Source organism: Oncorhynchus keta, chromosome 20 (assembly GCF_023373465.1).
Source record: "Oncorhynchus keta strain PuntledgeMale-10-30-2019 chromosome 20, Oket_V2, whole genome shotgun sequence".
NCBI lineage: Eukaryota > Metazoa > Chordata > Actinopteri > Salmoniformes > Salmonidae > Oncorhynchus > Oncorhynchus keta.
This window is the reverse complement of record NC_068440.1, coordinates 28,096,323-28,109,256: the sequence shown is the minus strand read 5'-3', so window position 1 is coordinate 28,109,256 and position 12,934 is coordinate 28,096,323. Positions and strand designations below refer to the sequence as shown.

At 42.6% G+C, this 12,934-nt stretch overlaps 1 protein-coding gene across 1 annotated transcript; it reads right to left on the bottom strand.

The window, feature by feature from the left end:
- Positions 1–2,102: 2,102 nt before the first annotated feature.
- Positions 2,103–8,145, bottom strand: LOC118399592 (transformer-2 protein homolog alpha-like). Its single transcript, XM_035795792.2, has 9 exons — positions 7,978–8,145; positions 6,245–6,372; positions 5,933–6,077; positions 5,427–5,486; positions 4,966–5,154; positions 3,587–3,702; positions 3,126–3,302; positions 2,808–2,878; positions 2,103–2,696 (listed from the first exon to the last, which is right to left on the bottom strand). Exons 1-9 carry the CDS (start codon positions 8,011–8,013, stop codon positions 2,686–2,688), a joined length of 933 nt encoding a protein of 310 aa, XP_035651685.1. The 5' UTR covers positions 8,014–8,145; the 3' UTR covers positions 2,103–2,685.
- Between the last annotated feature and the right edge of the window lie 4,789 nt (positions 8,146–12,934).

Sequence of the window (12,934 nt, the reverse complement as noted above, 5' to 3'; positions counted from 1 at the left end):
CTGCACCAGGTTGGGAAGACTGCATCTGCAATAGGTAAGCAGCTTGGTTTGAAGAAATCAACCTTGGGAGCAATTATTAGGAAGTGGAAGACATACAAGACCATTGATAATCTCCCTCGATCTGGGGCTCCACGCAAGATCTCACCCCGTGGGGTCAAAATGATCACAAGAACGGTGAGCAAAAATCCCAGAACCACACGGGGAGACCTAGTGCATGACCTGCAGAGAGCTGGAACCAAAGTAACAAAGCCTACCATCAGTAACACACTACGCCGCCAGGGATCCTGCAGTGCCAGACGTGTCCCCCTGCTTAAGCCAGTACATGTCCAGACTTACAGAAAACATTTGACCTCTGTCATTGCCAACAAAGGGTATATAACAAAGTATTGAGATAAACTTTTGTTATTGACCAAGTACTTATTTTCCACCATAATTTGTAAATAAATTCATTAAAAATCCTACAATATGATTTTCTGGATTTTTGTCTCTCATTTTGTCTGTCATAGTTGAAGTGTACCTATGATGACAATTACAGGCCTCTCTCATCTTTTTAAGTGGGAGAACTTGCACAATTGGTGGCTGACTAAATACTTTTTTTGCACCACTGTATATCTCAGTGGTCACCCCCAAAGCCAATTCCTCCTTTGGTCATCTTTCCTTCCAATTCTCTGCTGCCATTGACTGGAATGAACTGCAAAAATCTCTGAAGCTGGAGACTCATATCTCCCTCACTAACTTTAAGCGCCAGCTGTCAGAGCAGCTCACAGATCACTGCACCTGTACATAGCCCATCTGTAAACAGCCCATCTACCTACCTCATCCCCATACAGTATTTTTTTTATCTTGCTCCTTTGCACCCCAGTATCTCTACTTGCACATTCATCTTCTGCACATCTACCATTCCAGTGTTTTAATGTAATACTTTGCCACCATTGCCTTTTTATTCCCTTATCTTACCTAATTTCCACTCACTGTATATAGACTTGTTTTCTTTTGTTCTACTGTATTATTGACTATGTTTTGTTTATTCCATGTGTAACTCGGTGTTCTTTTATGTGTCAAATTGCTATGCTTTATCTTGGCAGTAGCCTACCTGGTTAAATAAACAAATAGAGCAGACTCTAATGCCCCAAAAAGTTTTAAAATGGGCAGCGCCATTGAGAACTTTCACAAATTTGAAGTAATCAACCGGGGAGTCTTGCTATGGGTTAAGGAAGGATCACATAATTCCATCCAGGTCATCAGTAGGTATCAGCCAATGAAGTCTACTCATGAGGCAACATTCCATAACTGCAGGTAGCAGTAAAATCACTAACCTTTACCTATTCAAACACACTCCAGGTGGCAGTATGCACCCTTCATTTACCAACTCCGAATTGAAGAGACTTGACTACTTCAAAATGGAGCTGGCCTCAATGGCACCATAATGGGGCACAATGCTGTGTCCTCTTATCTGAAGTGTTGTGAATGCTTCACAGTGCTGAACACATCCTAAAAAAGGAGTTGGACTAGTGTATCATTACATAGTAAAACAGGAGCAAATAGGAAGCGTGATTTTTCACTTGTTTGATCAGAGATTTATTTTTTAACTAGGCAAGTCAGTAAGAACAAATTCTTATTTTCAATGACAGCCTAGGAACACTGCCTGTTCAGGGTCAGCTCGGGGATTTGAACTTGCAACCTTCCGGTTACTAGTCCAACTGCTCTAACCACTAGGCTACTCTGCCGCTGAATACAATGAAAAACAGGAAAGAGGATATAAGCTTGAGAAGTAGGTATATTTCAGTAAAATGATACGTCTGAAAAGCAATGGCCACATTTATCAATCATGAGCAGCACAAATGTTTGTACCATTCTTATGAGCATTTCTTTCGCATGTTATCACATTTGTTGCTCCAACAGGAAAACAGAAATCTTGTGTGGGTTTTGGTATTTCTCCACAGAAGATATTTGAAATTGTATGCATGTTGATTAGGATGTGCATTGTGGTCTAGAAGTTCTTAATATCAATATAAACAAAACATCTGTAATGACTAATGCATTTTGTGGTACCCCCACAGCTTCACTTTCATATCAGAATCAAGCTCAATCACCATCACACATCAAGATTTGGGTTTTTATTTGCATAAAAAGAAAAAATCATACATCCAAATAAAAATCTCCGGAGGTATCCCGACAATAAACAACCAACTCAAAAATGAAGACCCTTCTCAATCCACTGATTCATTTCACATTTCCTCCTACTAAAACCGAAAAGCCTGTTTGAATACTTTGAATATTAAATACATATTGTCTTCCCTTGAGGTAATCACTGATCTGTCAAGGCTGGATTGGTGAAAGCAATAAAATGTATACCATGCTTCCACTTATACAGTCACTTACAGATCAGGGATGGAGAAGGGTACGTTTTAAAGACACTCAAAACAGGCTCAATTAGTTTCATTTACCACCCTCTAGGTCTTTAGCAAACACTACATGGATGCATCGAAAAGTTTAAAAAATGAAGACATCTACAGCACGTAAACAAACGACTGACTCCCTGTCCGAACTCTGACTTTCGTGCTAGGTCACAGAGGAGATTTTGTCTGTTGATAAACACTTTAGTGAGCTTGTCAAAGCTCCCAAACGGCTCCGTTCCAATGTGGGTCACGAAGAAAAGGAAAACTTAATCTTGATGGAAGTCTGTTAGTATCGTCCTGCAAAGAGACAATGACGCATGTTAGTGTCTAAGGCTCTCTCAGACATCAAACACCAGAGTATGGTTTAAAAAGTTTACAAAAACTGTTGGTGTTTCTGTGTGTACTTACGTGGGCTGTATGAGCGAGACCTGGAGCGTGACCTGTATCGACTGTAGTAGGGAGAGGGAGAGCGCCTGCGACTGTAAGAGGGAGTGAGAGAACAAAAAGATGTACAATAGCGTAAGAAGGAATAACTCACAATATTAGCCAGCATTGGACAAGTAACCCCATTCATCCCCTCAAATTTAACATGAACACCAGCAATGTTGAGTTAGCCCCGGGGGAAAAAAAATAGAATATTTTTTATTCCAAATATATTCGTAGATACTTAAGGTTATCTCCAATGTGAATCTCTTGAATAAAGTCAACATCCTGAGTATAACTCACCTGTACTTGTCGTACTCGTCATATCTGTCATATCCCCGGTCTCCCCGATCGTATCCACGGTCATATCCACGGTCGTAGCCGCCGCCCCGTCGATCATCGTATCGGTCGTACGAGTCCCGGCCCCTCCTCCCTCCACCACTGCCACTGTTTCGCTCTCCTCCACCACCACCACCATTACTGAAGAAGGGACAAGTTCATGTTTACTGAGCATTACAAGATTCCCTAAAACAATCCTTGTCTGCATCCGATATGGCACCAGGTTCCCTATAAGGGACAGCGCGCCATTTCAGACAACCCATAACTACCAGTAAGCTAAGTAATACTATCCCCCAGTATCACTACTTCACACAACGACATCCAAGAAAGAAAAAACAGACAAAACCCACAGGAGACAGAGCACTGGCAGCAAGACATCTGTAAAATCACACACAATGAGCAGAGATTAACCATCCCATACTTACTGTGTGGGTCGGCCCATGTAGATGCCAGGCGTAGGGGTGTGGGCCCTCTTGGTGATGGAGAAGTCCACTCTGATACGTCTCCCGTCCAGCTCCATACCGTTGGCACGCTCCATCGCCTAGAAAAAAAGAGAAAAAAAAAGAGACGAGGAACCAAATGATAGGAGTTTAAAATCAGTTACTCTGAAAATGAGCTTCTCTCCATCTCAACTCTGGGTTCTACTTGCCCAGGGAGAGTTTTGGGGTGAAGGGCAAAGACACGGTTTAATGCGTGCGCATACTGAGCACGACTTGCACTGTCCCATTTAGCCAGCACAGCCGTTGAGACTGCTTCTCCGATAGAAATCCCAGATCACGCTTGTAGACGATGTCATGGTGACGTTGGCTAGCTAAGCTCATATGCAGAAACACGTCATTGGGTCTAACGTATCACACCAAAACTGCGCATGTGCAGGCCTTCAAATTAAATGCATTCCTTCGATATAAAGTTGTCAGTCACAAGGTTTGAGTAACATTTTCAGTTACTTAAGACATTGGCGCAAATCCAAGCTGTGCCTTTAGATTTCAAGAAAATGAAGGAAGAATGACCGCAAACCCTGTCTACAGTCTGCTTCGCAAGCAATCCTCAAAGTCTTGCGATGATGGGCCTCTGGGTTTAGAACCTTTATCATAGTGAAGAGTTCCATGTGACTGGTACCACAGCGAACTTGGAGTGGTAGGCCTGACACCTGCTGGTGCTTATGAGTAGTCACACCTAACAACAGATACAATATGAAAGCTAATGCATAGACTAGTCCGCGTACAATATCAATTGTTCAAGATGAATTAGCAAATGAACAGGATTTTGAACCTTTTAGATATTCAAGGATTGAGGAATAAGGCGTTTGACACCACAAGTTACCGTCACCTCTTAGGTATTACTGTATTCCCCAATGATTAACAGCACTTCTTATGACGATAAAATTGGTTCTGAATAAGACATATTTTTCCCCAAACTCTCTCTCAATGAATATTTCCTTTCATCTTTATTAAAACCCATTGGACAAGAAGGTTTGAGGGCAGGGACTTAGACCTCTCTACTCCAATAGGGGCGTCAGGTAGCTTAGTGGTTAGAGTGTTGGGCCAGTAACCGAAAGGTTGCTAGATCGAATCCCCAAGCGGACACGGTATAATTCTGTATTTCTGCCCCTGAACAAGGCAGTTAACCCACTGTTCCTAGGCCGTCATTGTGAATAATAATTTGTTCTTAACTGACTTGCCTAGTTAAATAAAGGTTCATTAAAAACATTGTTAAAATAGGTTGAGGAGCAAGGAGAGAGGATGCAATAATCGAGGACAGACAAATTGCTAAAGAGGTCCAGACTGCGACATTTGTTCCATACCTCCTTGGAGTCGTCGATCCTCTCAAAGTAGACGAAGGCAAAGCCGCGGGAGCGCCCGGTGCGCTGGTCATACACCACGTTAACCCCGGCCAGCGGGCCATACCGGCCAAACACTTCCCTCAGGTCCTTCTCCGTGGTGTACAGGCTCAGCCCAAACACCCCCAGGCACTGGTTGGGGTCAGGGTTCGCCTAGAGGTCAAAGGGGTCAGATTTCAAAGCAGCTGATAGGAAGAAGTAGATTACCAGCCACTGGGAGTAGCATGTGAGTTACCTGTAAATCACTCATTGTCTCAGTCCCTCTCGCTCATTTACACACAACCCCCGATCTGAGTCATACATGGGACGGTATTCAGGAGCGTTACTGCTAGACCACAGGATTTGCATGTTGAGGTCCCCCTTCACATTAAAATACTCCAGTGCTCTTCTAATGTAGAAGATAAAAGGTAAGAATGTTTACATACCCTGGCATCCTCATCACCTCCTGCTCCCTGACCAAATGTCTCTTTTCTGAAGTCATGGCTCTATTGACATAAAGAGAGGGAGGGTTAAATAAAAGGGTTATTAAATAAGTCACAGCATTTTCTATACCATACTGAGCTGTAAATTAACACTACTTACAATTAACTATGTACACACATCCTAATAAAGTTCCACAATTACATAAAGCAGCTGCAAGCCCTTAACAAATGTGACAATTTGGTATTTTCTACACCCTACTGAGCTGTTCTTCCACCACAGGGTTTCCCAACCCTCTCCTTGGTAACCATCATGTTTCACATACTAAAAACTGGAACACTTGCGGTAACTAGTCCACTAATAATCAAGCCCACGACTAGTTGAACCAGATGTGACAATTTAGGATTACAATAAATGTGAAACGTCTGGTGGTTACCAAGGAGAGAGTTGCGAAGTACTGCTCTACTCATTCAGCAGTCAGACCCTGACCTGTCAGCAATGTGATACTCACTCTGCTGCTGGTATGGCGGCGGTTAGGTGACTCGCTTTGGCTCTTCTTCTTCCGGTATTCCGGGCTGTAGGAACGGGACTTCTTCCGGTTGGAGGGGGAGCGAGAGCGGCTGTACCTGCGGTTGGAGTGCCTCCGAGAGCGAGACCTGGAGAGAGGTTGGAGGAGAGAGGGCCATAGGAAGGAATGAGGGAAAGGGGAGAGCAAGAGAATTGTCAACTTGACCCACAGCACATTGAGACATCACTCTCCACAAATAGAATGGAAATCAATTAGTTATTTCTGCTAAGAGAAATAACAGGAGGACAGACTCACCTGGACTTAGAGCGGGACCGAGACTCTGAGTGTTTGGCGGCCCTGGATGGGCTCGCGGAGCCGGATCTGCTCTCTGACTTGACCCGGACAGGACTGCCACGGTCCGATTTGGATGGGAAGCGAGAGCCCTAATGTTACAGTAACCGCGTGTTAAAGAGGCCCCCTCTTATACTTAAAACACACATTACTCAGAAGGAACACACACAAGCAACTTTTCAAAGCCAGACATAAACCACTAGAGCTCATACACTGTGGAGGAAAGGGTTAGCGCTCCACCACGTCTATTACATATGATAGAGAAGATTAACAAAAAAAAAAACAATCCTTCACTTGGATTAATAATATGTTAGAACCCTGTCAATGTTAACATATCCCGTGTCTCATTTCTTCTACCTGGGTCAAACTAAAGTCAACATGCATTTTTAAACTATAGAAATGGAGCATAGAAGTGTAAAGACACTTGGAACATATACTGTACATTTACTTAACCTAGGGATACATTCATTCTTTCTTCCAGATTCTTTATATACTCTACTTCCTTCTCTCAGGAATTCTACTGTTCTTCGTCGTTCTTCTTTTTTCCATTTTCATTTTCTGATTCCGGGTTCTCTTCCCCAAATAGAAACCATTTTCACCTTTAGCCATACACACTGCAAGCGCTTCTATATCTGACCACCAATCTTCCAGTTTCATTCATTTTCCCCTTCCCACTTCTATGTTCTGCTCTGTAACTGTTTTTCAAAAAAGCCTTCGTTTATTCTTGGATATTTTCTTCCACATTCTTGGATAAAACTCTTCACATCCTTCACGATCAACAACCTTAATGAAAAAAGAACATTCAATACAATTAAAGATCATGAATTTATAGAAAAATAAAAAATATTTCGTGAAATAATGAATATCTACAGCATCTCTAGCATATAGCAGGACAAACTATACTTGCAAAAATGGTTTAGTTATTACCCATCATCTCATAAGGGTTTAGTGATGAGTACAACTTTTCAATAGGGCAACATTGTAATACATTGTTGCAGCATAACACTGAGTAAGTGAACATTGCGAGAGGACTTTAGAAAACGGTTTCACTCTCACCATTAGCTACGATGTGGGATGTTACGTTACTTTGACCGCTAATTTATTTAGCTACAAGATTATAATGAAAGATTGCTGTAAACAGGAAAGGTAGAGCGGCTTGAAGCTCAGATTGCCTGACTGCAACTGGTACGACAAAGGCACCAAACTTACCTCTTATAGCGAACTCGCTCATTTCTGTGTCATGTGCATAAAGTTACGTTTATGCTACCGATAGCATCATGTACGATAACCAAAGATAGCGATAACATTAGCCAGTTAGCTAGCTAGAAACGTCACCTAGCTAGCTTGCGACGTAGCTATTATTGTATTGTTCGGCTGGCAACTAGCGAAAGGTAACGTTACGTAGCTACTACTATACTAGCTAACAGTAACGAACCAGTGTATCATGGTAAGATTACAATAGTGTGCAAAACATTTAGTTTCTGTCTTACTACCTTTTTTAAATTGCGAATTTTGTTGCGTTAATTAACGTTAGCTGCTCAAACCGCTAATTAGCCTACTAAGCTAGCTTGCCAGAACGTTGCTAACAAAGATAGCATGTTATTAACTTAGCCTGCTAGCTAGCTAGAGTACTGTATATAAGCAAGGGAGGAAAGATAGGACATTGTTTTGGGTTCCGTTGCAACGCTAATACTTACTCGGCCATCGAAGTTTCCATCCTCAATGTCACTCATTTTGCAAAGAGATTAACGATATAGCTAGTGAGCTAGCTAACGTTTCCAGACAATGTCCTCCTTTGCGCTTCTCTGCTCTTTCTCGTGGTGGAAGATGGCGGAGGAGGACGGAAGTTTTTAGTTTGTTTATCAACTGCAAATTTTGTGCCGACGTCATCTTGATTCCTGCCACGCCTGCTTTATACTACGGTTCCATAGTCCATCCATTTATTGATTAATTTCAAATGCGGATCTTGTAGGCCTATGTCTGAATAACAAACTAAGATTCTTGACCAGATGTAGCTACGGTATTACAATAGTGTTCCTGGCCATTTCTGTATGACCCAGAGGGTCCCCAAACATGTGTAAGCCATTGTAACTCTACTAATTTGCCATATGAACATTGTTGGATACTGACCACTCATACCCAGCCATGGCTATTTGTCTCTTAGTTGATCAACTGCTTTGTGAATACAGAACCCATGAAATAGGAAAATATTATCTACGATAATCGATAACTTCAATGATCGATTATCCTTCACCCAAATCCAGACAGATGATGTTCTGAAAGAGATGCAAAATCTGGATCCTAGACAATCAGGACCCTCTCTTTCTAAAATTATCCGCAGAAATGGTTGCAATCCCTATGACTAGCCTATTCAACCTCTTTCATATTGTCTGAGATCCCCAAAGATTGGAAAGCTGCCGCGGTCATCCCCCTCTTCTAAGGGGGAGACACTCTAGACCCAAACTGTCATAGATCTATATCCATTCTGCCCTGCCTTTCTAAAATATTCGAAAGCCAAGTTAATAAACAGATCACCGACCATTTCGAATCCAACCATACCTTCTCCACTATGCCATCTGGTTTCCGAGCTAGTCATGGGTGCACCTCTGCCACGCTCAAGGTCCTAAACGATATCATAACTGCCATCGATAAAAGACAGTACTCTGCAGCCGTCTTCATTGACCTGGCCAAGGCTTTCGACTCTGTCAATCACTGCATTCTTATCGGCACACTCAATAGCTTTGGCTTCTTAAATGACTGCCTCGCCTGGTTCACCAACTACTTCTCAGATAGAGTTCAGTGGGTCAAATCGGAGGGCCTGTTGTCCGGACCTCTGGCAGTCTCTATGGGGGTGCCACAGGGTTAAATTCTCAGGCCTACTCTTTTCTCTGTATACATCAATGATGTCGCTCTTGCTGTGGGTGATTATCTGATCCACCTCTACGCAGATGACACCATTCTGTATACATGTGGCCTTTTTTTGGACACTGTACTAACAAACCTCCAAACAAGCTTCAACGCCATACAAATCCCCTTCCGTGGCATCCAACTGCTTTTAAATGCTAGTAAAACTAAGTGCATGCTCTTCAACCGATTTCTGCCCGCACCCTCCCGCCCGACTAGCATCACTACTCTGTCACCTAGAGATGAATGTACTTTGGTGCGGAAAGTGCAAATCAATCCCAGAATAACAGCAAAGTGCCTTGTAAAGATGCATGCTGGTGGAAACCGGTACAAAAGTATCTATATCCACAGTAAAACGAGTCTTATATCGACATAACCTGAAAGGCCGCTCAGCAAGGAAGAAGCCACTGCTCCAAAACCGCCATAAAAAAGCCAGACTACGGTTTGCAACTGCACATGGGGACAAAGATGGTACTTTTTTGAGAAATGTCCTCTGGTCTGATGAAACAAAAATAGAACTGTTAGGCCATAATGACCATCGTTATGTTTGGAGGAAAAAGGGGGAGGCTTGCAACCCGAAGAACACCATCCCAACCGTGAAGCACTAGGGTGGAAGCATCATGTTGTGGGGGTGCTTTGCTGCAGGAGGGACTGGACAATTTCGGCTTAATGTGAGTCTGGAAGGAGAGTTTACAGTCTAACCATACTCCTACAGTTGAAGTCAAATGGAATTGTCCATTTGGAAGACCCATTTGCGACCAAGTTTTCACTTCCTGATTGATGTCTTGAGATGTTGCTTCAATATATCCACATAATTTTCCATTCTCATGATGCAATCTATTTTGTGGAGTGCACCAGTCCATCCTGCAGCAAATCACCCCCACAACATGATGCTGCCACCCTCGTGCTTCATGGTTGGGATGGTATTCTTCGGCTTGCAATCCTTCCCCTTTTCCTCCAAACATAACAATGGTCATTATGGCCAAACAGTTCTATTTTTGTTTCATCAGACTAGAGGACATTTCTCCAAAAAGTACCATCTTTGCCCCATGTGCAGTTGCAAACTGTAGTCTGGCTTTTTTATGGCGGTTTTGCAGCATTGGCTTCTTCCTTGCTGAGAGATCTTTCAGGTTATGTCGATATAGGACTCGTTTTTACTGTGGATATAGATACATTTGTACCTGTTTCCTCCAGCATCTTCACAATGTCCTTTGCTGTTGTTCTGGGATTGATTTGCACTTTTCGCACCAAAGTACGTTCATCTCTAGGAGACAGAACACGTCTCCTTCCTGAGCGGTATGACGGCTGCGTGGTCTCATGGTATTTATACTTGCGTACTGTTGTTTGTACAGATGAACGTGGTACCTTCAGGCATTTGGAAATTGCTCCCAAGGATGAACCAGACTTGTTGAGGTCTACATTTTTTTTTTCTGAGGTCTTTGCTGATTTCTTTTGATTTTCCCATGATGTCAAGCAGAGGCACCAAGCTTGAAGGTAGGCCTTGAAATACATCCACAGGTAAACCTCCAATTGACTCAAATTATGTAAATTAGCTTATCACAATCTTCTAAAGCCATGACATCATTTTCTGGAATTTTCCAAGCTGTTTAAAGGCACAGTCAACTTAGTATATGTAAACTTCTGACCCACTAGAATTGTGATACAGTGAATGATAAGTGAAATAATCTGTCTGTAAACAATTGTTGGAAAAATGACTTGTGTCATGCACAAAGTAGATGTCCTAACCGACTTGCCAAAACTATAGTTTGTTAACAAGAAATGTGTGGAGTGGTTGAAAAACGAGTTTTAATGACTCCAATTTAAGTGTATGTAAACTTCCGACTTCAACTGTATATTGCACTGGTCTCCCCCAAAGCCAACACTTACTTTGGCCGCCTTTCCTTCCAGTTCTTTGCTGCCGATGACTGGAACGAATTGCAAAAATCTCTGAAGTTGGAGTCTTATATCTCCCTCTCTAACTTTAAGCATCAGCTGTCAGAGCAGTTTACCGAATACTGTACCTGTACACAGCCAATTTGTAAATAGCACATCCAACTACCTCATCCCCATATTATTACTTACCCTCTTGCACCCCAGTATCTCTACTTGCACATTATCATCTGCACATCTATCACTCCAGTGTTAATGCTAATTGTAATTATTTCTCCTCAATGGCCTATTTATTGCTTGACCTCCCTAATTTTCTACATTTGCACACACTGTACATAGATTGTTCAATTGTGTTATTGACCTTATGTTTGTTTGTGTAACACTGTTGTTTTTGTCGCACTTCTTTGCTTTTCTTGGCCAGGTCGCAGTTGTAAATGAGAACTTGTTATCAACTGGCTTACCTGGTTAAATAAAGGTTACATTTAAAAAATATATAATTTGGGTTCCAGTCAACTTGCCATTGTCTTGGGTAAAGTTGCTGCTGAACGCTGATCTTGGGTCAGTTTTGCATTTCCAAACCAATCCTTAAACCCTTCACTCAAACTTATTGATTCTCTTGCACAGATCTAACAGCATGTGTTTCATCCTAATTATCCACCCTTCTCCCAAAAGTGTGCACTTGCACACTTACTATAGCAATGTTGGACTGTATAAGGAGGGTTTGACTGGTTCAGAGTTCAAAGTGCCACCGTGGCACATCGATAAGAAAGCAGATGAATTTAGATGAAGCGGGAATCCAAATAGTGGGGTTTAATTGCGAACACAGCAGCACATGGGGAAAGGTTGCAGGATAATGTTATGGTTTACTAGGGAAATACAAGCGGGATATACAGTGCCTTTGGAAAGTATTCAGACCCCTTGACTTTTTCCACATTTTGTTAGGTTACAGTCTTATTCTAAAATTGATTAAATCCTTTCCCCCCCTCATCAATCTACTCACAATAACCCACAATGACAAAGCAAAACGAGGTTTTTACAAATGTTTGCTAATTTATGAAGAAAAAAAAATGGACATATCACATTTACATAAGTATTCAGACCTTCTACTCCATACTTTGTTGAAGCACGTTTGGCAGTGATTACAGCCTAAAGGCTTCTTGGGTATGACGCTACAAGCTTGGCACAACTGTATTTGGGGAGTTTCTCTGCAGATCCTCTCAAGCTCTGCCGGGTTGGATGGGGAGCGTTGCTGCACAGCTATTTTCAGGTCGTTCCAGAGATGTTTGATCGGGTTAAAGTCTGGGCTCTGACTGGGCCACTCAAGGACATTGAGACTCGTCCCAAAGCCACACCTGCGTTGTCTTGGCTGTGTGCTTAGGGTCATTGTCCTGTTCGAAGGTGAACCGTCGCCCCCAGTCAGGTCCTGAGAGCTCTGGAGCAGATTTTCATCAAGGATCCCGCTGTACTTTGCTCTGTTCATCTTTGCCTCGATCCTAACTAGTCTCCCAGTCTTTGCCACTGAAAAACATCCCCACAGCATGATGCTGCCACCACCATGCTTCACCATAGGGATGGTGCCAGGTTACCTCCAGACGTGATGCTTGGAATTCAGGCCAAAGAGTTCAATCTTGGTTTCATCCGACCAGAGAATCTTGTTTCTCAGGGTCTGAGAGTCCTTTAGGTAAGTGCCTTTCGGCAAACTGCAAGTGGGCTGTGAGTTTGAGGAGTGGCTTCCGTCAGGTCACACTACCATAAACGTCTGATTGGTGGAGTGCTGCAGAGATGGGTGTTCTTCTGGAAGGTTCTCCTATCTCCATAGAGGAGCTCTAGTGCTCTGCCGGAGTGACCATCTGGTTCTTG